The 25,748-nt window shown below is 43.1% G+C and overlaps 1 protein-coding gene across 1 annotated transcript in view; it reads left to right on the forward strand.

Moving 5' to 3' along the window:
• Window positions 1-2,555: 2,555 nt before the first annotated feature.
• The window catches only part of rras2 (RAS related 2), a 28,665-nt gene continuing 5,472 nt past the window's right edge, over window positions 2,556-25,748 (forward strand). The window contains exons 1-3 of the mRNA XM_041953310.1: window positions 2,556-3,007; window positions 24,492-24,579; window positions 24,754-24,856. Of these exons, the coding sequence (XP_041809244.1) occupies window positions 2,906-3,007; window positions 24,492-24,579; window positions 24,754-24,856 (293 nt within the window). The 5' untranslated portion in view covers window positions 2,556-2,905. The remainder of the gene's footprint in view (window positions 3,008-24,491; window positions 24,580-24,753; window positions 24,857-25,748) is intronic.

Raw genomic sequence — 25,748 nt, forward strand, 5'->3', positions numbered from 1 at the left:
ACAAGGCTTTGTTCATAGTTATTTAATTTCTAGTACTTTGTACCCAAGTTCCTTTTTAAATCTTTGAATTGATTTATATGTAGCCTGACATTTAGTTTTGATGATATAACTGAACTTGAATTAATCATGTCACTGTACATTTTGTGACATCTCAAAAGACACTTTCAATAAGGGAGGGGGAGAGGAGGGAAATGCAGGTGTTTCCAGCCACTTTCTACATGTAAAAATATCCCCAAGCAAAATGCGTCATTTACCACTCATCAAATGACTGAACTGCTGTCTCCTGGAAATTTGCACTGGACATGTGACATGATAGATGTTCAGTGAGTGATTTCAAAGAGAATTGTTGCTGTGTCCCAAAGTAAAGGGACTCCTGCCTGGAGCTCCTGGTCTGTCTGGCCTTCTCGCCTTAGGCTCTAATTAGAATTCCTTAGATGGCCCTTGTGATATCTTGCACAGTGTGAAAATGATTGGATCTTGTTCTGTCAGCACCCCAAATTGAAAATGACATGAAGACTCTAAGATACATACATATACCAGACTGGGATGTGATTTCTTTTAACCTCGAATGATATATTGCAGTGATTTCAAAGGTACTCTAAAAGCAGTCTGCAAGTTTTTACTGTCACTGTGATAATGAGATGGAGATGGATTAGTGCTGGCACAGACCTACATATTCCACTTGCCCTCCTGTTTATAATTTATGAGTAAAGGGACGTTTTTGGGAATATGCCAGATTAAAGGGTCACAACCTCCGGTCACACATTTGCAATATCAGTGAAATCTGTCTCTCCGGGGGGTGAGATAAAGGCTGGAAGGTGGCTTTGAGGTCAGAGCTTCAGCTGTGAAAGTAAACAGTTGGCTATCTGGCAGCACTGTCACAGCCAAGCTATTGGGTGCACTGTGCAGCCTCTTTGGATTTAGAGTAGATATAATTACTACAATCACAGCTAAACTCCATAACCTGAGATCTGGGAATTTGCACCACATGTTTTTAAGTAGTTATTTTCTCTTTTGGCAAACTATCATATAGGCAGAAAATCCTCTTCAGCAAGCGATCACATTCTTTAATTCCTCATATTTTTGAGGGGATCCGTACTGTGTCTGTGGAACAGTGACTTTATAGAGGCTTTATTATGTTTTGCATCAAGTGTCAAAGTGACTTCTGCTTTTTATCCTCTGTGTAATAATGTAATTGTTTGGAAGCTTGTCTTCTGTGCTTTAAACCCACATACGGGACACTGAAGCCTAAAACAATATTATCAACACTGTATATTTGTATTAACTATTAATATGAATGTCTGAAACCATTTTTATTTACTTAAACGCTCTTATCAAGACTTTGACCAACATTGATGGGCACAGTTTCAGGGCCAGCCTGTTTCTGTTGACACTAGATGGCGCCACAGGCGTCAAAGTAGACAGAGTGGTGATATTCTGCATATAGTCCTGTAATGAGATTTGTCATGGCATGACTTATAGTATAATTGACATGTTGACATAACACAAGTCTCTGAAATAAAGTCTGTCATTTCATAAAAAAATGTTTTAATCTGCCAGAAAAATCAGAGTTCGTCACTTTTTGTGGTGTCAGTGATGGGTTTTCACAAAACCTCTTCGAAGCAGAAGATAAACATCACCATCACCTTCTTTATGATGCAGATGATCAGGATGTCAAAGCCTTTGTAAGGGTCTTGTGAATTACAAATCACTGTAATGACTCACACAAAAAATGAGACCAACAAAAGTGAGTTTACTAAAAGTCTATACAGCATGTTTTTATACGATCTTTTGTGCAGTCATGTTTTTATTAACCTTTTTATTAGGCCCTTTGTATTGCTTTATTTGCCTTTATTTGTTTAACCCTTATTTTATTGATTAATTATATGAGGGGTTTTTGTGTGTTTGTGAGATTTACCCTTTTCGATGGCAACAGTAATTCCTGGCCTTTACTGGGAAGCACCTGATGTAGTGAGATGTTTTTAAAGTGTGTTGCATCAATTTTTGCTCTTCCCACCGAGCAATTCAGATGCTTGGACACGATGTGGTGTGATAAATCAGGGCGCAGAACAATGAGGCAGCCACTTTTAGACATCTGCATCCTCAAAAAGGGCCTCACAGCTGAATGGGACAAATATCCTCATCATTATTTGCCAATACGGTGGAAATAGTGATATGAGATGTGATATTTCAATACTGGGAGTTTATTTTTTGCTTGGTTTGTACATGTGTGTGAGAGAGTGAGAGGCAGGAGTAGGAGTTGTGAAAACTGGCCTATAAGATATGTGAATAAAGACTAACAGTTTGCATTATGATGGGAGCTGCAGGGCACCGTTATTATCGCTGTGCAATAAGCGTGTGTGTGTGTGTGTGTGTGTGTGTGTGTGTGTGTGTGTGTGTGCGTGTGTGCAGGCTGTGTTTGAGGACAGGAATGTGTCTGCAGGGGTGTGCGATATTAGTCTCAGGACAGGGCTGCAGGGTGGGTTAGGACTGTGTGTGTTTGAGCATGTGTGTGTGTGCAGTCGGGGGGGTGGTTGAGGCAGTCACACACACACACAGCCTGTAGAAGAGCCCCTAGCGCCAGACATTAGTACTGGCCTGGCTGATTACTCCTACTATCGGCTCCACAGCTCGAACATCGCAGTGTTGTCGAGGCTGGAACACGGTCAGGCGTATGGAGAGGCGCGCGTAGCTCCGGGACCTCTCTCCTATCTCTCCGCGCACTACACGGACTACGAGTGTTTTTTTTTTTTTTTTTTTTGTGGCACCCATCTGCGCTCTTTCCTGCGGTCTCTCCTCTCCACTGCAGGGCCTCGTCAGTTTACAGGAAAAAAAGTGGGTGTTTGCTGCTCACTGGTGTTCCGGCAGCGGCGGCGGCGGCGGCGAGCGCAGCGAAGTGTCCTCGATGGCAGGCTGGAAGGACGGCTCGGTGCAGGAGAAGTATCGGCTGGTTGTGGTCGGAGGCGGAGGTGTCGGGAAATCAGCCCTGACCATCCAGTTTATCCAGGTCAGTACGCGTCCAGCCTTCCCGTGAATTCAGCCCTTGCTTTGATTTCCCTGCTTGTCCGAAAACACGGCGAAAGAGCGAGGGAGAGGGGAGGTTGGGGGGGGGGGGGGCGACACGGGAACCCCGCAAGCGGATACCGGGGTCTGTTTTCTTCTCCGAGACTTTGCCGAGGCCTACAACTACTTACCGAGGGCTTGTTGGTGGATGTTAGGGTGAGGTGTGGGAGCCTCGATCTGCGGATCAAACGAGGAAGGACCGCTGTCACTTTAACACGGCGATTTCCGAGAGATCCACTTCCACTTTGCAGTTTATAGCCGCTGGTCTTAAGAGAAAGGAAAGTGGGTCTGCGGAGCTCCTGAGTTGTCCTATTTTGTCAGAAAGAAAAGCAGCGGATTTAGAGTTGCCACGGCTTTAAGATTTGGCCCGCAACGGCCTACTGAGCCAGAAACTTCACACAGGAGACGACGGCGCACAAAAATCACATGAGTCCCCCTGCGAGGGTGGCAGGATCCCCTCAGAGTGCTTTTAAATTCACCTCTGGGAGCTTCCAGACTGTTTGAGATCTCGTACAAATGTGTGAGCTTGAGAGAAAATCGGAGCAGCACAAAAATGTCCACTGAAAGATGATTGAGTTTTGTGTTCAGAGGGCAAGCTGCTGGGTAGCCTCATTCAAAGCGCTTCCAGTAACCGAAGGCGGACAGCTGCACTAATGTGAGTCCTCTTAGAAATAAAACTTTACTTCCTCCCCCTGAGAGACAATGTCTTGTTTTTACAGCAGCCGGCTTGAACACTCGTCACATATAAAAGACATGTAAACAGTTTGCCTGCAGTCTATCCCGGGTTGCATTCCAGCTTGCTGCAGACATAGCCTGCCTTGCTTTGACCTTCCAGGCCTTCATAGTGGTCATTTAGGCAGGGGCTGCTTTTCTGGAAAGCCCGCACACACACACACACACACACACACACACACTCAGTATGAAAGAGATGACAAACTTTGCCCTTTGCCTTGTGTGTTCCCCCCCTCGTGTCAGTGTGTTACTGACCAGACTGCAGGCAGCTGCATGTCTCCACACTGTCAGACAATAGTGGGCTGGCACACGTTTCAGAGTGGGGGTTAAAAGCTTGTGTGTGTGTGTGTGTGTGTGTGTGTGTGTGTGTGTTGGGGGGAGTTGTGTCTAATGAGGGTTCAAAAAGCTCATTAACTGCATACCAAGAAAAAGGGATCAGATAGCTGTGGCACAGATTTTTTTTTTTTTGCCATAGCCTACTGACCCCGCTGACCTGCCGTAAGGAAGCCTTTAAAGCTGAATATGAAAACACACACAGGACATTTGGCTTGATTTATAGTGTTTGTGGCAACACATCATTGTCGTCGTGAGGTTTCTCATTTGAAGTGTAAAATCACCACGCGCTGTTGCTGATAACAGCAGAATTATCTAAAAAATGTCAGCGTTTGTAGATAAAAGATCACACTTGAGCGTCTGCTCTTAGAGGAACCCTTTATAGATCTTGTGAAGCTCGTTTCATCGTTGCATTAAGGTGGAATTGCATTCCAAAACGGAGACGTAGCAATAAAGCTGCAGGAGAGTGTGTAGAAGTCTCCTGCCAGAATAATGGACAGCCGTGCCAGTGATCGACGAATTCAAAGCTCATTCTTACCTGAAGCGTATTATTTCTCTTAGGTGAGCGAGTTCAACACTACCTGTTACGCTTTCTTAGAAGGTATTATCGAGCTGCCCGCGTCGAGCTCCTGCCATAAATTTAATCTGGGAAGTAAACAGAGTGTGAGTGTATTCCGTCATTTTCTTCAGCCGTTGATGTGGGATTTTGCTCGAGCATTTGTACATATTTTCTACTCAGCGTGACCCATGGTTGATTTCCTCTTGTGCTGTTCTCGCTGGCATATCTGGTGGCGTGAAAGTGAGAGAGATTGAGATGTTGACAGCAGGAGGAGGACCCATATCCTCCTCAGAAGTTTCTACAAGTCGCCTGCCAAGGGAAAAGACCTAACAGCTGGTTGTGAGGTCGAGGCTTTCCCCAGAATTTGTTGAGCGTGGGGAGGTGGGTGGGTTGGTGGGTGGATGGATGGGTGGGCGGGGGTGGTCTGAGTCAGCCTGGGTGGGTTAATGGTCATGGACCATGTGGAATTTGGCCCTTCAGCAGAGGAAGTCCCTCTACTGCTGCTCTTTGGGCCTTCTAGTTTTGTATGGAAAAACATGACCTGCTTCCTGAATCACTGGAGCTATGCGTGTGTGTGTGTGTGTGTGTGTGTGTGTGTGTGTGGTTGGGTGTGTGTATCTTGACAGAACATTTGATTCAGTGTTACGTGTTTTGCCAAAAATATTAAGCGCTTGTTGTGTTTTTCATCAAGATTTACTCCAGAATTACTTTTATTGCACATGTCACAAAATATGAAAACGTTTGACAGTTTAAACGTCCTCTAGGTACTCGTCTAACCCAGAAACTTTTCTTTGAGCGATTAGCTGATAAACCCTGCTTCCAATTCTCATGGATAATTAAAAAAACTGATTTGATATTCTGTACTAAGCTGCTGGTGAGACACTCATTGAGGAGAGGTGTCCCCACACTTTATATCCATGGGCGTCTTTTTGTAGCATCGTGTGTTATTAGTTTTTGTGTGCAGGAATGTGTGTGTATGTGTGTATGTGTGTGTGTGTGTTGGGGCTGGCTGCGGGTCATCATGAAACATTAACCATAATAAGAAGCACCTTCAAATCTCATTTGAAAGTTTGAGTTTTTGCACTGCCACCAAAATAATGGTTTAAATGCCTTATTTTGACAAATATAAACACGCTCTAAAGAAACCTTTTTTTAAAATGTATTCAGTTTTAAACTATGCCAAACTCTTCAGTACTGTCTTGTTAAAAGTTGCCTTAACGCAACCAACTGCACAAAAAAGATTTCGATCAGGAAGTATGTGAACTGCTGAGTGAACAAGACTATGAATCATGTGATGGCAGTTTTCAATACTCCATTCCATGAGCACATTTCAGTCATTTCTCCAAAGCAGCGAGGCCCGATACCTGCTGCCTGATCTTCTCGAGGGCGCCGGGCAGAGTCTAAGACAAAAAAGAAAGGGACGACTGTGCTGAAGCAGGGATTTCTAGGAGTCGTAGGATAAAAGATGATGTCGCCAGCAATAACAGAGTGGCAGGTCCCCGAGCTGCTGGCCACCCTAATGCAGTTGACTCAGGCTGAAATAGCATCGGGATGACATAACATTGAGTCATCTGACAAAAGTTGCGGAGCGCTGTGCGTTGTTTAATGTGACGTGTGTGAGGGACGAGGCGTCCCAAGTAAGGGAAAACATGACTCACACTGGCCATGTGAAGCTGCGTGTGTGTGTGTGTGTGTGTGTGTGTCTGTAGATTTGTTCTTATCCCTGAAATAATGACACATAAAAAAAAAAACTCACACGTGATTTTCACAGAGCAACCAAAGAAGCTACTGGAATGATGAGATGTTGTGGGATCAGCTTGCTGGCTGAAAAGCATGGTGTTGCTTGCTCACATGCTTGCTAATATTAGTGCGGTGGCCGCCCTCGGCGGTGGAGGTTCTTGCACGAGAGCAAAACATCCTGACTGATCAAGTCCAGACAGATTAGTCGAAGATTTCTGGAGACCTCAGCTGGATTTACAGCTAAAGTGCATATGTGACCTCTCTCTTTCGCTCTTTCACTCCTACTCCCTCTTCACATATCTCACATATTTTTCTAGCATTGCTTTGATTACTTAGATATGAGGTCATTTTGGAGGAATGTTGCCATAAGAAGAAATTCGATAGAATAAACATGGATCATAAGGGCAGCCCTCCTCGGGCATGTGGAGGCAAGGTGTGGTAATGATAGTAGTGTTGGAGCTGAATGTGGTGGGCGCCATTTCATGTGCATTTCTCAGAAACAGCCACAGGTGGTTAGACAAAGCGTTTGCAGCGGCGCTTTCGTGCATTGGCCTTTTAGTTTAGAAGTTTTTGACGCATGTAACACTGCACATGGCATACTCACACTCAGCCCATTTTTGGACACTTTTGTGAGTTTTTGTCTGGCTCAGTGATGTGTCACGTTCCATACTGCTGAGTCCAAACTATTCCATTCATATTCCGTTTCTTCATCTCCTTTAAGGGGTCTTTTCTTTGAAACGGAAGGCAGAACCATATGATAGTCAGGTCTATCTTAGAGGAGGGTTTGCAGCTGTGGCAGGTGTGTGTGTGAGGGCAGGTGATGAGAGAACGTTGTTTGTTTAGCTCTGTAGGAGGGTCACCTGTCGATTTCTCACAGAGCTGAACCACAATTAGACCAAATAAGCCGTCATTGGTTGTCACCTATCAGCACCTTGTCGCCTAGAGAAAAAAAAAAAGGGGGGGGGGGGGTTATTATTGCACAAAATTTCAACTGCAAACACTTTGCATAGACCTGCTGGTTTTGTGAATGGTGTCACAGTCTCTTTGGCTGTGAATCATCCATCCGGTTGATAACAGCGTGCACAAAAATTTGAAAGACACTGTGTCCTGCACGCTTCTATTAACAGCTTCTGTGTGTGTACGCCAGAGCAGAAAAGTAAAACTCTCTTGATAGTAAGTTGTTGTTTTTCTGAGTTCTTCGGATTCAGTTTAGTAGAAGGGGCCAGTGCAACCCTTATATATTTCTGCCTCATGTTAGTGTACTCCAGGAATAACTGAAAGGACCAGTTGCAGGATTTAGTGACACACTGTGGTGAGGTTGCAGAATGTGACCCAGAATGTGGGCTACTGTAGAAACATGGCGGTGCAACATGACATGACTTCATGAAGGAGGACCAGCTTCCTCTGTAGATATAAAGAGAAACATAATGAGTCAAGTGATTATACACAAATGAAAACATAATTATGAATATTATATTTCACATTCTGCTAGTAGATCCCCATAAATCCTTCTCACTGGACCTTCTGCAGTGGTATTTAAAACAATAGCTTGCATGCGTTGAGCACATTACCATGAGGTCTGTGTTACTCAGTTTTTCTTTTCCTTATAAAAAGTTCATGTTAACGTTGATTTTAATGTAATTCTAAAGTAACTTCATATTTGCCCAACTGCTATTATAGAAAGTTATACCAGAATATCATCAGATGTGCCCAGTTTATGAGCAGAGCATTGGATCAGAGCATCGACCCCAAATGCAAGTTTATCCCTGTGTTGTTTGGAAAGCGCTACAGCTCTGCTGTGATAAGAAAACATTTCAAGAGAAACCGACTGGCCTTAACTGACCGTTTTGTACTTCTATGTGCATCTCTTCTCTTTTTCACATGTCAACATGCAAGCGTACATTCTTAATCATACATGCTCTCGCCAGATATAGTCTCATCATAAATATATATATAGCTTTGTGCGACCAGTCAGGTATGAATTCAGCAGGCCTTGTGGTTGGTGCCTGTGCAACACTGAAGCAGCATATGTTGTAGTGTCTAAAGCACATCTGCACAGGCTTATTTTTCCTTTGTTAATCACCTCTATTCCTCCTAAGTGTGTGGAAGTTGGCATATTTGGATTCTATTTGTTTTTAATTCGATTGCACAATCTGCCATGATTATTCATTGTTCCCAGAAGTTGGATCCTAATGTTTTTTGTTTCCTGTATCACCTCCATCAAAATGTATATTTATGCATAAGTATTATCTAAATCTATCATATCCACGGCCTGAAAGTCTTTAGTCTGTCGTATCCATGATAGAATCTGAGAACATTCTTGTCTCCCAGAGGATGAACCATTTCGCTTTGAACTCCTTTTCTCTTGTGCCACCCTACATTTGTGCTTCCATGGAGGTAAATCCTCAGCTCTAGGACAAATTTGATTGTTTTTCACTCAGAAGTTCTAAGCATCTACAAATAGCTAGGTGCTAATTAGTTATAGTCAGATGTCTAATCAGCACAATGTTTGTGCCTTCCACAAACACTTTTGTGTTGTGGGATGTGATGAACACCACAGCATCGAGCGCTACAAGTGAGGCTTTATGTTTGTAGTCTTGTTTAAACACATGGGTAAACACAATCTGGTTGCTTAGGTAATTTACTTGAATCTGGCGAAATGCCGAGCAGCACACCGCAGGAATGTCCATGTAAAAGGGAGTTTGGGTTCGGTAAAGACACTCCCACCCATCTGGGAATGCTCAGAAGACTTGCAGGTCATCCCTTTCACTCCAGGCTAACGAGAAACTAATGACTGCCCAGGGAGGAAGACTGCTCTTCATCAGCAACAGCTAAAGGTGCAATGACGACGTTATTACAACGTGAGGCACAACTGGATTACTGTATGTTTTTGGAGTTGATTCCTTTCTGATTATACATGGTGCGGCAGTGTTTTAGAGTCATAGCAACAGTGGAGAGGATCTGTTGTCAGTTGGAGGAATTAATAGAGTAGATTTACTGTTTTACAGGTATTTCATTACCTTTTCTCTCTCCTTTACTTCTGTTTCTTGTGTTACTCTCAACAGCCTTTACCTGTTTATACCTGTTGGCACCTGGCACAAACACACACACACACACACCAATACTTAAACCTGAAAAAACACTGGATATCGCTCACCTTCCTTTGTAATTGTGCTTCTGTACTCTGCGTGGTTCTTCTCTGTATTGGTTTTCATACATGTCTGGTGTTAGTGAGTTGGCAATTTTTTGAGAATTAGGTTACATTACTGTTAACACAATCATTTCCTTGTTCAAAGAAAGAAGAACTTTACTTGGGGCTGTACCATATTTGTTATGTGACAGGGGTGAACATATGACGCCCTCTCAAGTCGAGAGAAATTCCAGTGATTATCAGAAATCATCCATCCAGCTCATCCACTCACAGCCTGACTCCTTGAATGCAACAGCAAGAGGAGCTCGGTGAACTGTTATCATGTACTCGCTCATATCAAAATAATGCATCCTTTCAAGGTGATGAGAATGAAAAATTGTTGTAAGCTGTGTGTTGTGAGTGATTAGATGCTCTCCGAACCCGTTCCCCGTCATCTTTCCTGAAGCATCTCCTCTGCCGTGTCAAGCAAGAGTTGTTAGCTGGAGGCGAGGGTGTGATCCAGCATGTTGCCTACCAGACAGAGCTGAGATCAGATGATTATTTCAGCCACTCCTATCTCTCTCTGTCTCTCTCTGTCTCTCTGCCACAGCCACAAGAAGAGTCATTCTAATGAATACTGTAGCGTGTGTGTACAAGTCAGTAAGTAAGAAACTAACAAAAGAGGAAAGACTTCTATCTTTCATAATCATAGACTAAAAAATTCTGGTGTGTACTCATGGTAGAGTTGACTAATTGTGTTTTAGTGGGTTATAAAACCATGCAGTTTCTTTAGGCCTATATGCATACATTACAGTAAGTAATCAATTGTTTAAAAGGTATTGCATCTCAGTAAAGGATTAACTTGGTTCAGTTAATTCATGCATATTTTACTTAATATGCTTTAAAATGTTTTCATTCATTTGTTTTGCAACATTTCCATTTGTAGCCTATTGAATTGGCCTAACTTGTCTTATACCATAATCTTCATAAATTACAAGGAAGTTAGGACTCAACTTAACTTCTTATGACTAATAACAGGAGGGAGGCAGCAACTATCTGACAGATTACTATGTAACAGGCTGTAGAGGCTGCCCAGAATGACACATTGCAGTAATATGCAGATTCTAAAGAAACTAAAGTCTGCTCAAAAATCTGCAGCAGGATATGAACAAGTTGAATCAGGACTACAGGTACATCCTTCATGCATATTATTACTCATGGTTAGATTGATGAAGTACTTCCTGTGTACAAAAATGACTCCAAAACTGCTGTTGATGCCACAGAGATTAGCACAATAATCTGCAGAATGTGTCTTTGAATTTTGAAGATGGCACCGAAAACTGCACTGAAAGCTGGCCTCTAATGTCTCGTCGTGTTTATGATCTTGTTCGCTTATTCGTTGACCTGATAGTTCCACAACTGAACTGTTGTTGACGAGAGGTCAATGTGTTTAGACAACATCTTGAGAACTATGGTTTCTTTTACTACTTATACCTTAGTATTGTCATGTCATCACAACCTGCAGGTCGGGCCAGTGACCTGAGCTTTTTTTTTAAACCTAATTATCAAACTAGAACATGATGGCGATGCAATATGCATCACATTTACAATCATTAATTTATCATTCAAACATCACCAGCAGGAATAACATGAATTCTCAACGCGAAAGCCGAATGAAACCAGTGGATATTGGCGCGTTGGCAGCCACGTCCACCTGAAAATAATGAGAAAGTAAGACAGTGTCATGTTTCAATAGAGCCACACTTGTTTGTTGTTTAACTGTTTGATAGATGCTGTTTATGTGTTTTGTCTAAAATTTCCCCTCAAAGCTACGTTTCCTCTATATACATGTATGTTGTTTACATAGAAAACATGGGAGGATCTGTCCGAAGAGGTCCAGCAAGTCTCCACCTGCAGCAGGGACAGCAACAGAGCATCTGTGTGTGTGTGTGTGTGTGTGTGTGTGTGTGTGTGTGTGTGTGTGTGTGTGTGTGTGTGTGTGTTTGTGTGTGTGTGTGTGTGTGAGTGTGTGTGTGTTGAGCATTTCTGCTTAATCATTCATATACAGCAGGGGTTCTCAAGCTTATTAGTCAAAGGTCCACATCTTGTTTTTATTCAAAGACAGAGGCTGGAACAACTGGCAATAACAAAATAATAATTAATCAATGGATTAACATCACACCTTTTATTATTGGGCCAGAACTAAACTGAGGCTCAGACAGTTTGTCCATATTTATTCATGACTCAGATATATTCTTACAACTACATTTGCACGAGTTGTAGAAATCGCATACTAGAGAAAAATCTGCGATTTTGTGAGCTGATGGCAAATTCTCCAGCGTAACGTTAATGCGTGAAGTCGGCAGCAAAAACACACAAGACTCTCTCCAGCAGTTGCCATGACAACGATGTCAACGATACTACATTCACATGACATTCATCTGGAGACAAGATCGCTGTGAATGATCTCCAGCTACACTGAATGTTTAATGTCATTAACAATTTACTTATCAACAGAAAATTTACACCTCACTTCCTTACAAAACTAATGTCATTGTTATGCGCCTACATCATCGTGACCAGTCTCCCATGAAACATGGAAAATCTATAAAGATAATAAGATCTATAAAAAGATTATAAGATAAGGAAAATGCCAGCAAATCCAGAGTTCAGCGACCAGTGAATGAGTCCTTATCCCAACAGAAAACTCCTCTTCAGGCCCGGGAAGCACAGGACAATTCTCAGTTTGGGACTCAATACAACAGTTGGGCAACGAAAATAAACCCAAACCTCTTTCGTCTACTAGACAAGCTTAGAGACTCTTCGACGACTCCAGAACCAGTAGTCAGTGTGCTGCTGTCGGCTCCAGGGAATGTCCTCCTGGGAGCTGAGAGATTTGATGGGGGGCCCACGTAGTAGAGAGGATGGAGATGGAGAGTATTGTCATTCTGTAGAACAGGTGGACTATACGTTACAGAGGTTTTGGTTCGTTGCCAGAGGTTTGTAAGGGGAAGTACCATCGCTGTCAAGACCAACTGAACCTTTTCTGCTGTTCAATGAAGTTAGTGTTTGTCTGTAGTGAGTTGGTGGTACTGTTTTTAGTTCTTAGTTTCATTATTGAAGATAATGAAGAAAATGAAGATTTGTTTTATCCTTCTAATATACAAAAAAGTCTATACTTGTTGTCATGTGCATCTTTTTGTTTATGTTAATAGGAAACAGAATTCTGATGATAAGTAAATGATTCTGTTGCTGTTTTCCAGAAATAACCTTCTAGCTTAGAAGCTGATCTCAACAGATTTTCACATGCTGCTTTTCAATTTTATATGTAATATTACATACCTGTGCAAAGACAGAAGATGCAAAAAAAAAACCCAAACAAACCTATATTCACCTGCGATATCCCCCCTTGTTTTCCGGTCACTGCCTCTCAGATAGTCAGACAGACGGAGGGGGCAGCGGGTTCCTCTTTGTTGTTTTTTCGCTATTGTTCTGTATTCACACATCTGTCTGTTTCAGAATAACTGGCCACAGTATCAGGTCTCGCATCTCAGAGTCATGTAACAACAACTCTGGCTATGGGAAACTGACATGCTGCTTATTTTAGTAACCCATTCCCACCACCTTCTCACCAACACCGAGCATGTCATGTACGCTCTTAATTAAAGTTTTCATGCAACTTAGTTGAAAGTGCTTTTTACACGTCTGTGCTTGTCGCTGATGCTGGGGCCCGAGCTGCCTGCCAGGCAGCTGGTGGACATTTGGCATGTCTCATGCAGACACTGTCCAGAGGCCTGCGGGGCACCTGCTGTCCATCAGGGGGAGGTGAGGCATGGAATGAGACAACCCCTCAACAGGTGACAGTGCAGCACGACTCGGTGTCCAAATGTGCTGACAACAATGGCCAAATGTGACTTCAACAAATGAGCTTCTGAGTCTCTCTCCCACTGATAAGACACCAGATCATAATCGGAAAGACTGTTCTGTCAGCGTCAGGTACATATGGAGCAACATTTACAGATATTTGAGTCTGGTTGAGTCACTGGCACAGCTGTCGTGTGGCTGCTATAGTGATCTAATACACACACAGCAAATGTGACTGTGTCTTCGGCACCAGTTGGTGTCGGCAAACCCAATGCAGAATTTGAAATTGGCACTCGCCAGTGCACGCCAAGTCAACAGCTGCCTTAAAAGTGCATTTGTCAAACCAAACCAGCGTCCTCTCACAGCGAGGCCTCTCTAGATGCTACTTAAAGCACGTGGAGCTCAGGCCCCCGCACACACAAAAGACATTAAGCTTGCTGACAAGCTAGTAGGAAGCCTCCAGAACAGCTTCAATGTACAGATGTACAGGTTTTACAAATCTCTGCTGGAGGAGTTAACATCATCTTTGCCTCTATAGCCACAGTCACACCAGAAAAGTGGCGTCGCAAAGTTCACCCTTGTGTTTTGCATAGTGTTTGTTCCCAGGAACTTGGTGACATAGCGACTGCTGGCTGATTATGCATCATGTAATTCAAAGAGTTATTGAGTTCGGAGAAAATAGATAAGACTTTATTAATCTCACAATGGAGAAATTTACTTAAAAAAAAAAGCTGTCCGAGTTTACAAGCTTGCTAACCGTCAGATAGCAGCTCACTACTGGTCAGGAGCACAAATTTGCACGTCAGCTTTCACCACGTGATTTGGGATAAATTGATTTTGCTGTTTGATTTTACTGGCCTTCACACGTCAGTCCACTTCGACAGGGTCCAGATCTGGTGACTTTGAAGGCCAAGCATATGAATTATGTCATATTTATACTCATCAAACTGACTGGTGACCCATCGTGCCTTGCTTCTGCAAGTTTCTCCAATCATTTCTTCTGATTTTTCAACCATCTGTGTTTGCCTTCTTGCAAAAATTTTCTCTACCCGAGTAAAAGGACTTAATGTGGCGACTGGGCAGGCAGGGAGGAACCATCAGAGATAGAGCAGAACATGTGTCCATTAGGTCTTATTTATGAGGAGTTGCCTACTCAAGTAATAGCATTTCTGCTGCCTGTGTCCTAGGACTGCTGGCCTAGAAGCACACAACGGTAACGACACTGTGTATCTGACATGATGCCGGTGAAGTGGCCCCATTTCCTTTGACATATCACCCCATGCTAAGAATTATAGTCTGCAGCAGCAAAAGTACACTGGTGCAGAAGTACACACTCAGCAGTTGTACCAGAGGAGAGAGGGGAGATGGTGAAGAAGATGACATCCCTGCAGGTGCTGCACAGTTAAGTCTGTGTTTTCGGAGAGAACTGATCATTTTAGTCAGTCAGTTAAGGCCATTAACAGTTAAATTTGTTTAATTATAAATGATAAGTCCTCTCTCATCCTAACTGGTGAACCAGCTCTTTGGATCATCTGACTGTTGTTTATTGTCAGTTTCTCATTACTTGGTCGGTCATACGGTTTTCCCGAAAACCACAGACTATACACAGTGAGCTACACTCCATTGAGTGACTTTGTATGGGTTTTTGAAAGTCACACAGTAGTTTCTCTGTCCACGCAGCCACTGCAGTAGCTGGTGTCCTCTCACTGAGCCGTCACAGTAATGCTCTGTTGACGTCAGTGTGTGCGGTACCACTTCTGCACTAAGACAAGCAGAGGAAGCAGAATTAAGGCCTGGAATGACACAAAAGCATATGCAGGCACTGCATGTCTGAGACAATGGAGAGAGACTCAGTATATCACCCCATGTTTTAAGAGTTAGCGAGACAATGAGGTTTCTGGGTCGACTTCAGAGGCTGCAGGTATTGCTTTTTGTCTTTCATTGTATCTGTTTATCTTGTAACCCTCCCTCACTTCACAGCTACATTACTCACTGTTCTGTCAACGCCTTGCTACATCTGTTCCACTTAGATTGTAGATTTTGATAAGAGGTCTCATGGCCCAAGGTTTTCCCACTTCCACAAAAGCAGGCATTGATGAAGATTCACCAGAGCAAAACTCATTGTGTCGTTTTAGAGAGCTAACTCTCGTCACAATAAGTCTGTATTTTCTGTCCCTCCAAGAAAAACAAGGAAGGGCCGTAGAGAAAACTGCATCGATAACCCATCAATGGCTCGGCTTAGGGGAGGCTTAATGCAGGGAAGGGGAACATTAGTGATGTCACATGATCAGCTAGAACAATAAGGGCGGTTCACACAGTTCTCCGTCTTTGTGTTGTTCTGTTTAATCAGTTTGTGGGCTTCTGAAGTATTTACACAGGTCTCCACTTAGAATTCAACAAAATGTAGTTATGAAATGGACACAAAGAAATAGTTTATAGTGTGACCACTACAGAGCAAAGAGGCGGCTTTCAGCCCAGTGATCGGGTGGAAAAATGCCTTTAAATGGCACCTCTTTGATTCTGCGTCTTTGAGCGGGTTCAAAAGTGTTCAGAGTCCACCACACATTGATATTTAGCACGCCGATTGAAGTCTTAATGCCAGAGAGGTTAGAGGAGAGCAGGGGGTTGACTGTGCCAGGAGCTGGCCTACTTGGTGGGACATTTATCCTCTGCTTTATTCTCTGCATGAGTGCTATCCCCGACTCTGCAGCCTCGAGTGCTGGCTGCATCGTTCAGCACGTACTCTATGTAACTGGTAAAACACCAGTCCAGAATAGTGTTATACAAATCATGGCAATTTGAATGAAAATAGACTATAAATATAGGTATATAAATGTAAATAGCTACAATACAACCAGTTTAACCCAAATCATGAACATTAAATATTTGGGAGTGAAAATTGATGGTGAACACAGCAGAAATGTTCATTTCAATTTTTGATTGTACTGAAAAACTGCATACATGCAATGTCACTACGAGTACAGTCAGCTAAACCAGGGAGCAACATGGCAAATCTAATTTATAATGACATCTACTACAGCTAAAGCAATTAGTCGATCAATCAATTAGCCTATTGCCCTAACAGTAATCTGTAATGATTTTGATTATTGATCAGTCATTTTCAACATTTCAAGCAAAACTGTCAACACTCTTTTTTTTAGGTTCTCAAATGTAAAGATTTGCTGGTTATCTTTGTGACATATGACACGAAGCTGAATATCTGCTAAAACAAGGAATCTTAAGACCCCACATGAGAAATTATAATAATGGGCATGCATCACTATTTCTTGACATTTTGTGGCATTTTATAGATAAAATCGTCAGATTGATATGGATAATGAATATAATCATTATTTCAGCTCTAACATTTACAATGGACAGTTTAGGCAATAGCCTTAACTTTAACCTTTGTTTGCACTTTTAAATAAATGTCAAAGCTGGGGATTGCTCACAGCCTGTTTGATCACCAGATCACTGGAGTCCTACTGGACTTATCGTTGGAGTGATGTGGCTGCGCCCCCATACCCCCACAATGAAGGGACTGAATAAAATATTGTCATAACCAAATAAAATGATGGACAAAGCTGAGACGTGTGGAAGACCTTTTGTGTCCATGCAGAATTAAAGCAAAGCTGGGAACAAGACAGCAGCGTGAAGGTACTTGTAGTGTTTTGATCGTGCAGCTTGTTGTTACCCAACACCTGCAAAAAGTGTATGGATTATTGGTGAGCCTCCTGACTGCTCAAAAAGTCCAAAGATTACAGAATTCTCCTTCACTGATTAACAAGACTGTATAGAATCCATTGAAAGGATTGTTCGTTATTTTCATAGTTCTGGCCATCATGTTTGTTGCTTACAATAAAAACAGAATAATTCTTAAACTTTAGAGGGGCAGGATCTGCATTTCCAGTGAGATCACGGTCCAGAATGGATGTGAGCGTTGTGCCAAGGGTTTATCTTGCGGGGCAGAGTTTCACTGGTGTGCCGGCATTTAAGGACAAGGCAATGATTAAAGGGACAGGCTATTGATCTGCTGCGCATTAGGAGGAAGAGAGCTTGTCGGAGTGATGTGCATGGGTTCATTTAATTCGGCGCGGAGCCAAGGTTCAGTGCTACCCTCCAGCCAGCGTTCTCTAACTGTAAACATTCGATGAAAGTGTTATTACTGTGGATTTGGCTTTGCAGCGGTGCTTTAAGAGTTTTCAAAGAGTTGTCAATCAAAACTTTGTGTTATTTTCAAGTAATTCTCCGCAGCGATATGTTGCATCTTAAAGCTTTAACACAATGCTCCCCAGTGGCCCTTTAAGGCAGCGGACACATTGTGTGCTCTCTTTCTCTCCTTGTGTATTAGGTATTGAATAAGTGACCTTTCTGGTTTGTATGAGCTCATGGGAAAAGTGGGTGTTTCCACAGGAAGTTAATGCCTTTCCCTCCCCCTCTTTTTCTCTCGCTCTCCCTCTCCATGTAGCATACAGTCTCCCTCCCCCTCAAACCTTTCATTCTGCCTTATTTTTTCCACTATTTCTCACTTCAAGCACTCTTAAGCACTCAACAAAACAGTGCTCCTCGCACACATTCCTGTGTCACTTGTGTGAAACCCTGTGAAGCATGAGAAGAAAGGCGATGATGTTGGAGGGCGGACAGTGCAAAAATGCAAAGGAATCGGTCCTCACTTCCATCTGTTTAACATTAAATCCTTATGGTGGCTATTTGATTACCGACAGCTGCTCAGAGTCCAGCCCCAGAGGTTCGGCAGAGGTTAAACGTGCGCTTGTGTGGGGACAGGAAGTGATACACAGATGCCCCCAGTCAAATTTCTTTTTTCTGAGATCAGCGCCCCATGCTGCTCTGCTTTGGTGGGTGGCGTTTAGGTAATCAAGGAGATTTATCTCGAAAGGTTCCAAGTATGAGGGTGCAATGGTTACATGAGCGAACCTTCAAATCAGGCAGGATAAGTATTACCATTAAACAGTTTTAGAAGCATGCACAGTGTGAGTTTGTTTCGTCGTGTGATGGTGTGTTATCAGAAGTGGATCATCACAAGCTGTCACATTCTGCTGCTGCTGTCTGTAGCTGAGTGTGCAACTTGGCAGGCTCCAGGCTGTCTGGCATGAAGTTTGTGTCCTTAATTGAAATTGCTGCACTTGGCTCTGGCCAACTGAACAAGTCTTACAAATGGCATGTTTCACCTGTCAGCTGGACCTCCCCCTACCCGTCCCCAACCCTGTGTTTTGGCCAATCCAGTCCAGCCTCCTGGTGCTGATGTCTCAGTCTACATAGCAGTTTTGTGTTACTCTGTCAGCAGAACTCAACACCAGGACCCGTTCGGTGACGCTTAAAGATCTAGACACATTTTAAGATGTACATACGACACTTTACTTGACGAATCATGTGTTGAGAATGAGAGCGGAGTCCGCTACTGCACTGCAATGACACAATTATACAACAACATAGACCCCTCCTCAGTTCTTCATGAACAAATCTTATGGATTAAACTTGCCCAAACAACAGCACAAGTCCTGAGAATATTGTTGCTTACCATCGCTTCCTTTTTGCAGAATGCACGAAACCACGCTCATCTCATTTTCACACCCACTCCTCCATCCAGAGCTGTTCTTACAGCTTATTTGTGTTAGTCCACACGGTGCACAAAACAAGCGAGTGTAAGTGAATGGTTCATGAAGTGGTAGGCTGTGGTGTGTTGGTGCGGGGAACGAGGAGGTCGGGGAATATTATAAATCTGCACATGCATACAGAATTTTTCCTAGAATAACACAATTTAATGGCGTCCAATCTACATTTTCCTTTAATTAAAGAGTAACTACGGCTGATGATTTTCAAGTCAAGGTCTGTGAATTCTCATAGGGCACTGGGCCATATGCAGAAGGTAATTAACTCCTAACCGTGTTGATGACTATTTGTTTTAGCTCAGCATTCCCTCTCATTATGACAGTCTAGCAGGCCGGCACCATTTCCCCTCATCTGTGTAGGTGCAGCGTGTTTTTGTTAATTAATCGCCTGAGGTTTTTGCGCTCTGTGCAGTTAATGACGCTGTACTGGTTAACAGGTAAAGAGGTGGCTCGAACCAAACAAGTAGGATAACTGACAGGAGATGGAACACGATCTATATTTAGTGTTAGTAAAGCTGTTTGTGTGGAGAGGAAGTGGGTGCATAGTGCAAGCATGATGTTCATTACACGCCTACACATATCAGCCATTCTTGCTTTCCTTGAGGCAAGAGACAGGATTTATTGCTTTATGTCTCGACTGAGGAGCAGTCGGCTAAAAAGGAGCCTGACCAGGTGCTCGAAATAAATGGATTTATATATTCAAATGATGAAACAGGACAAGATGGACTACATACAGCATTTGTATATTGTTTAGAATACAAATACACCTCCACAGTGATTTGAAACAATCACAATTTGCCCAATTCTTCATCACTGATGATTGTTATTTTATTGTACAAGGCATGGCTGATCTTCCTGAAAGTGTTCTTCTCTTCCATGGGGCGTTTGTGACAACAAATTTGACCATCGTTTACTCATTTAAGTCATCTCTCAAGCAGAGATGCTAAATACTTAAATAGTTTTGGCTACTGACTGTTGCTTGGACGAAATCATCCATTTGAAGACTTTGGGAATGTATTTGCATTTTATGCTTTTTAAAGGCATTTTATTGACTAAATGGGTAGCAGATTAATCTAAAATAATAGTCAGGATAGTAATCGATAATGAAAATACTCTAGTTTGTGCTTTTTCATCCATCGGTGTTTCACAAAGCTTCCAGAATCAGACCAGCCGGGCACAAAAAGCTGCAGCTGAGACTCCTCCACAGGCCTGTAACATCTTCCTGGTACGAGCGTGCGTGTGTTGTGTGTGGCTGGACGGCCGGGATGTATGGCTAGAATGCTGGAGGGGAGCTGAGTGACAGGATTGGACTCAGGTCAGGCGGGCGGGGAACATGTCGTCTGTGACATCACCACCGCCCGAAGGCTCGGCCCCGGCCAGCTGCCTGCTGCAGAGGTGGAGTTTCCTTCCTGCTGAGCTGACCGGGGCTGAGCGCCGCCTGACCCACCTTGCCACCAACATCCAGACTCAGCTCGGTTCTGCAGGCTCTTGTTTTGTTGTGTTTTCTTCGTGTCTAATGATCGATCAGTTTTGCTTCTTTGTCCGGTGTGCTGATTTCCTTTGCGCACTGTGAAGTTGGGACATCTTGCTTTGATAGTCCACTTTAAATCAGCTTGACTTTGCTGCCGAGCAGAAAATCCAAGGACGTTAATAATCCTAGTTTTACAGCTCACAAATACACACGCCCTCGATGGTGGTCATGCCATCACTGGCCTAATGATTGCCTAAGTGGAGCTTGAGTTTGGTCTCAGGTTTTTTTTTTTAGCATCATTCCATGCTCCATGCAAAGTACAAAGTGTTATACAGCAAGTTGGCTCTGTTTAAATAGTAATTTACCTCAGCTTTTCAAAGCTGTTGCAGACCTCAGTAGCTTGTGTTGCATTTAGATAATTTATCTGAGAGGAGGACACTTAGCAGTGAATGTTTAAAGATCTCGTGCGCACGGGCCCACTGTGGACCATCTGTGTGTGTGTTGTGGCGTGTGTGTGTGTTTGTGTGTACAGTCCAAACTGCACTCACCCACTGTGAGTGTCAGCTGTCTCCTTGTGACAGCTGTCCAGTGTTTTCATGGAAATCTGTCCTGGAATCCGTCTGCCCCCTCCGTACATACCTGTGTACAGATAACAGTAAGAGCGCTGACGTCACAGCTCATCGTGAAAACATGATGGATATCATTCAAAAGTTTTCCCTAACTTATGGCTATGTGATGAGTAATTCAGCAACTCTCTGGTTCCAGCTTCTCAAAGCTTTCTCATCATTATAAACTTAATACATCTTTGGGTTTTGGACTTCTGGTCACACAGAACAAGACCACTGAAGATGTCACTGTGGGCTGACTTCCTGTAAACCTAGCAATTAATCAGTTAATTGTATGAATTGGTCCTCTTTTCCACGTAGCTGCATTCATGACTTCAGTTATTCAATCATTTATTCACTACTTGTTTGCATTTATTCTATTGATCGCCACAACTCATTCATTCATTTATTTGTATGTTTAGTGGTTATTAGTTGTGTGTCGTTAGTAGTTATTGAGTTTGTAGTTAGTAGTAACAAACCTTTGATTTATGAAGGCCCTGCTTATGTGAGTATGTGAAGCATTACGATCACTGCCAAGAACTCTGTAGCAACCTTCAGTTCAAGACCAAATTCATTAATTGTTTGTCAGTTTTCTTAAATTCTATTTGATATAAATACTGGCTACTTCTGATAGAAGTGATAGAAGGGCAACGTTTTGACTTCAATCAGGAAATACCTGATGAAATTTTATGTAAGAGCTGTTTTTGATACTTGACACATACTGGTGGGTGAAACCCTAGTTGGATGTAGTAGTACCTTGTGGGTCAGAGGCAACTCTTCTTGACTCAAACAGCCTGATTCATTCTACTTGATGAGCCTGTTACATCTGATGAAGTCATGGACTAATGTAAGGATTTATAGGTCATATTACTGGACATGACTCAGACTGGCTTATGTCACACAGTGATTGGTGGTTCTCCTGAGTCATGTTGCACTCCCTCACCTAGCCCATCGCTCTGTCGCCGCCCGGCTGAAGCCGGGCCGAGCTGCAGCCCTGTTAGTGCTGGCTCTGGCGCTGCTGGCACTGCAAAACAGCCTCATCTATCACGGGGAACGGCTCTGAGAGAATCAGCTCAGGCAGAACGGAGCTCAGCAGCTACGCTGCCCATGCATGTGGAGGGAGGGGAGGAATAGCCGGAGGAGTGCGGCGCTCAATGCGGCTGCCCGAGGTTGACAGAATAGGAATAAGAGGTTGACGGGAAGCCGGGGTCACGTGCTGAAGCTATGGCTGGGAGAGTGGTGGTGGTGGTGGGAGGGACAAGAAACGCAAGCAGCTTTTTTCCCCCCTCTCTTTCTGTCTCTGTCTGGTCGTCTGAAGGCACACTGGCAGTGCAGTGCAGTGAAGCACGTTCTAGGATACACAGTAATACTGATGAATTATTGAACAGTGGCGAGTGGATGTGACACAGGCCGGCATACTTGCATGCTGCAGAACGACAGGAGAGCGAAAGGGAGGGACTACCTGCAGCAACGGAGAGCTGCAGGTGAGAAGACAGAAGCAGAGGATAAAGGATATATTTTCACATGTATTCACATATATTCACACTTGACACAAATATTTTTGTGGATTATAGCTGCTACAATTAGATGATGAGTCAATCAGAGAAGTATTTTGAAAACGTTTTATCAGTTTATTCACTTTTCAACCAAATATGGTAAACGCTCTCAAATCTGATGCCTCTGGAAATTGATGCCTCTCTTTGTAATATATGATAGTAAATAGTTCTGGATTTTGCACTGTAAGTTAAATAATGGAAGCAATTTAAATCCATCACCTCGGGCTGTGTGAAAATTATAATAATAATAATCTTTATTTATGGAGCACTTTTCCAAACCCACGTTACAAAGTGCTTCACACCAACAACGTCATAACAAGCCGATCATGAAAGCAATTTCACAACAGAGTAGAGAGCAAATAAAACACCCAAAACCACAGATTCACATTTAACAAACGTTTATATATAGCTTTTCTATTTATCTATTTTTTTCTGACATTTTATCAAGAAAACAACTAATCGAGAAAATGAATCAATAATGAAGATAATGAATTGTTACTTGCAGCCAGGAATGGTGACACAGTTTCTAAATTAACTCAATTACTTGTCACTTATCAGCCAACACGTAAATCCAAACTGATATCTTCGTCATAAGCTAAAATCGGTGGATAATATTGATCATGCAGATCTATCAGTCAGGCCAGAGTTTGAATTAAGGAAGCAATTGGCTTGTTCCTTTTTTTTTTCTGAGCTGCATCTGCTGTTTGTATTTGACTCAGTCAGATGAGATCTGACAGTCATTACACATAATGCAAGCGCTCTATTGTGTCCCTGGCAGGCAAAGAGCAGCGAATGAGCGGCGTAAGGCCTGCGTTACAGCGTGAAACAACACAGCCCCATGCACCAACAACACGGCCGTAAATGTAAAAGTTTAATTTAGCTTGTTGTTAGAGCGACAGGGAGTCTTGTCTGGATTTGAGTTCTCGTGATCGCTCTGTGTTTTAGGGTGTTGGTTTGACAGCCCCGGAGCACTCCCCTCAGCTGTCACCACTTAACTAGTCCCCGAGGAGAGCGAGAACTACAAAACATGGGAAAAATGTAAAAAATGCATGACTCCTCCTCCTCCTGGCTCCCTGCCCCCCGGCCCCACCCTTCCAGTTTGGGTTACTAGGAGACCAGATATTAGGCCCGGAGTGAAAGAATCAAAGCCTTCAGGAGTGAGTGGTGTGTCTGTAACTTCTTGTAAATGTGTTATTAGCATGAAAGCGCAGCCTGCTGCCTAAACCCAAGCAGTGGCTGTTGTGTGAGGGCATTTTTGTGTCTGCAGACGGCGTGTTTACCTCCTGTCTGCAGTATGGTAGTAAAGGCAGAGGTCGGCAAGGCTGTTTCAACCAAAAACACAAGGACAGAGTGGCTGTTTGTTCTCACAGTGCACGCTCACTCTAAGCAAGAGTCCAGGACGTACAGTAGTGCATTGAAAAATAAAGAATGCTATGTTGAATGTATAGGTTAGTGTATGGTATAGCAGACTAAAAACTTTTTTGAGTCAGCTGTGGATGGACACCATTCACACAGCATGCAATGCACAAAGGAAATGGAAGAGCTGCACACAGCTGCAAAAAAATTAATAATGGATGGTGGTGAAACAGCTCCAGGAACACCTCAGGAAAGAAAAACGAATAAACTTTTGGAAAAACATATTGCCGTCTCTCTTTTTTTAAGTGTCATCGGCATTGTCACTCCACACAAAGACTCACAGCTAAATTGCCTTTGCAAGCATCGCTTCCTGTTAGTACAAAACAGTAACCTGACATCATGTGTAGACTCCAGACGTATTCACAGTTTCTCCCCTCTCTTTTGTCCTGCAGTCGTACTTTGTCACCGACTATGACCCCACAATTGAAGACTCCTATACCAAGCAGTGTGTGATTGACGAAAGGGCGGCCAGGCTCGACAGTAAGTGCGCTCTGCTGAACAAACCGTAAATGCACACGCACAAAGACACACACATGAATGCTGTTGGCGTGTTTCTGTCGCGTTGCATTGTACTCGAGGAATTGATTGCAAAGGTCTGTTTTGCCAGTTATTGTGTGTGTGTGATTTGTGTGTGTGTGTGCGCACTCTCTCCAGTCCTCGACACGGCTGGGCAGGAAGAGTTTGGAGCCATGAGAGAACAATACATGAGGACAGGGGAGGGCTTCCTGCTCGTCTTCTCAGTCACTGACAGAGGAAGGTGAGTGACAGTTCTCGTCATGTGCAAACTCACACGCTTGCTTCTCCTCGCGTCTTTCTTTCTGTTTGCACGCCTCTGTTTACTGTTCACAATTACACACGCTCTTCCTCCCCTCCTCTGCTTCTCGCTCTGCTAAAACCATAAATCTTGCAGCGATACTCTCACTTGTTGCCGCTCGTAGGCTACTTCCGGACCCTCGCTGTTGTTCTTGTCATTTTCTTTTGTTCTCAACGCTTCCTCTCTCATCCTGTTCTCTTGAATTCACTTCTTTGTGCACCTTTGTTTCTATTTAAAGCCGATATCTAGAATGTTTCCACTCGATGTGATGGAGCAATCACATAAAACTTGTGTTTGAGTATTTCACTCAGGACAAACATCAACTTGCTTCCATGAAAAGGTGGAAAAAGCAATGCAGAATATGCAGTACAGTATATGCTCCTGTCAAACAGTGTGGATCCTTAAGCTGCTAAGCTCCTCCAGCGGCTACTTTGTCAGAGATACAACAGAAAAGCAACTGGTGTGTCTGTTTACGGCATGACCAAACAAACTCAGGTTGTTTTAATTAAGTAAAGAGAGTGGACAGAAAGCAGTGAGGCTGTTATCAATGAGATCAAATAGCGCTGGATTACATGCATGCATTTTCTTATGATCTCTTGTGCGTAGGTAGGCAGCACAGGAACGATGCCACAACCAGTAACCATTAGAGAGAGATATTTACTGACTCTAAATACAGCAAAAGGTTTCTGCAGTGCAAATGCCAACCATAAATAGTACCAAAAATTAGGTTCACTAAAATGGTGAAAAGCTTGATTATAAGGGGTTAAAATTTTCTTCTGTCTGATTTATCATAACTTATGTCACCTTTTAAGTATGTTTCACATTACACTGTATA

This window comes from Chelmon rostratus, chromosome 1, assembly GCF_017976325.1.
Source record: "Chelmon rostratus isolate fCheRos1 chromosome 1, fCheRos1.pri, whole genome shotgun sequence".
NCBI lineage: Eukaryota > Metazoa > Chordata > Actinopteri > Chaetodontiformes > Chaetodontidae > Chelmon > Chelmon rostratus.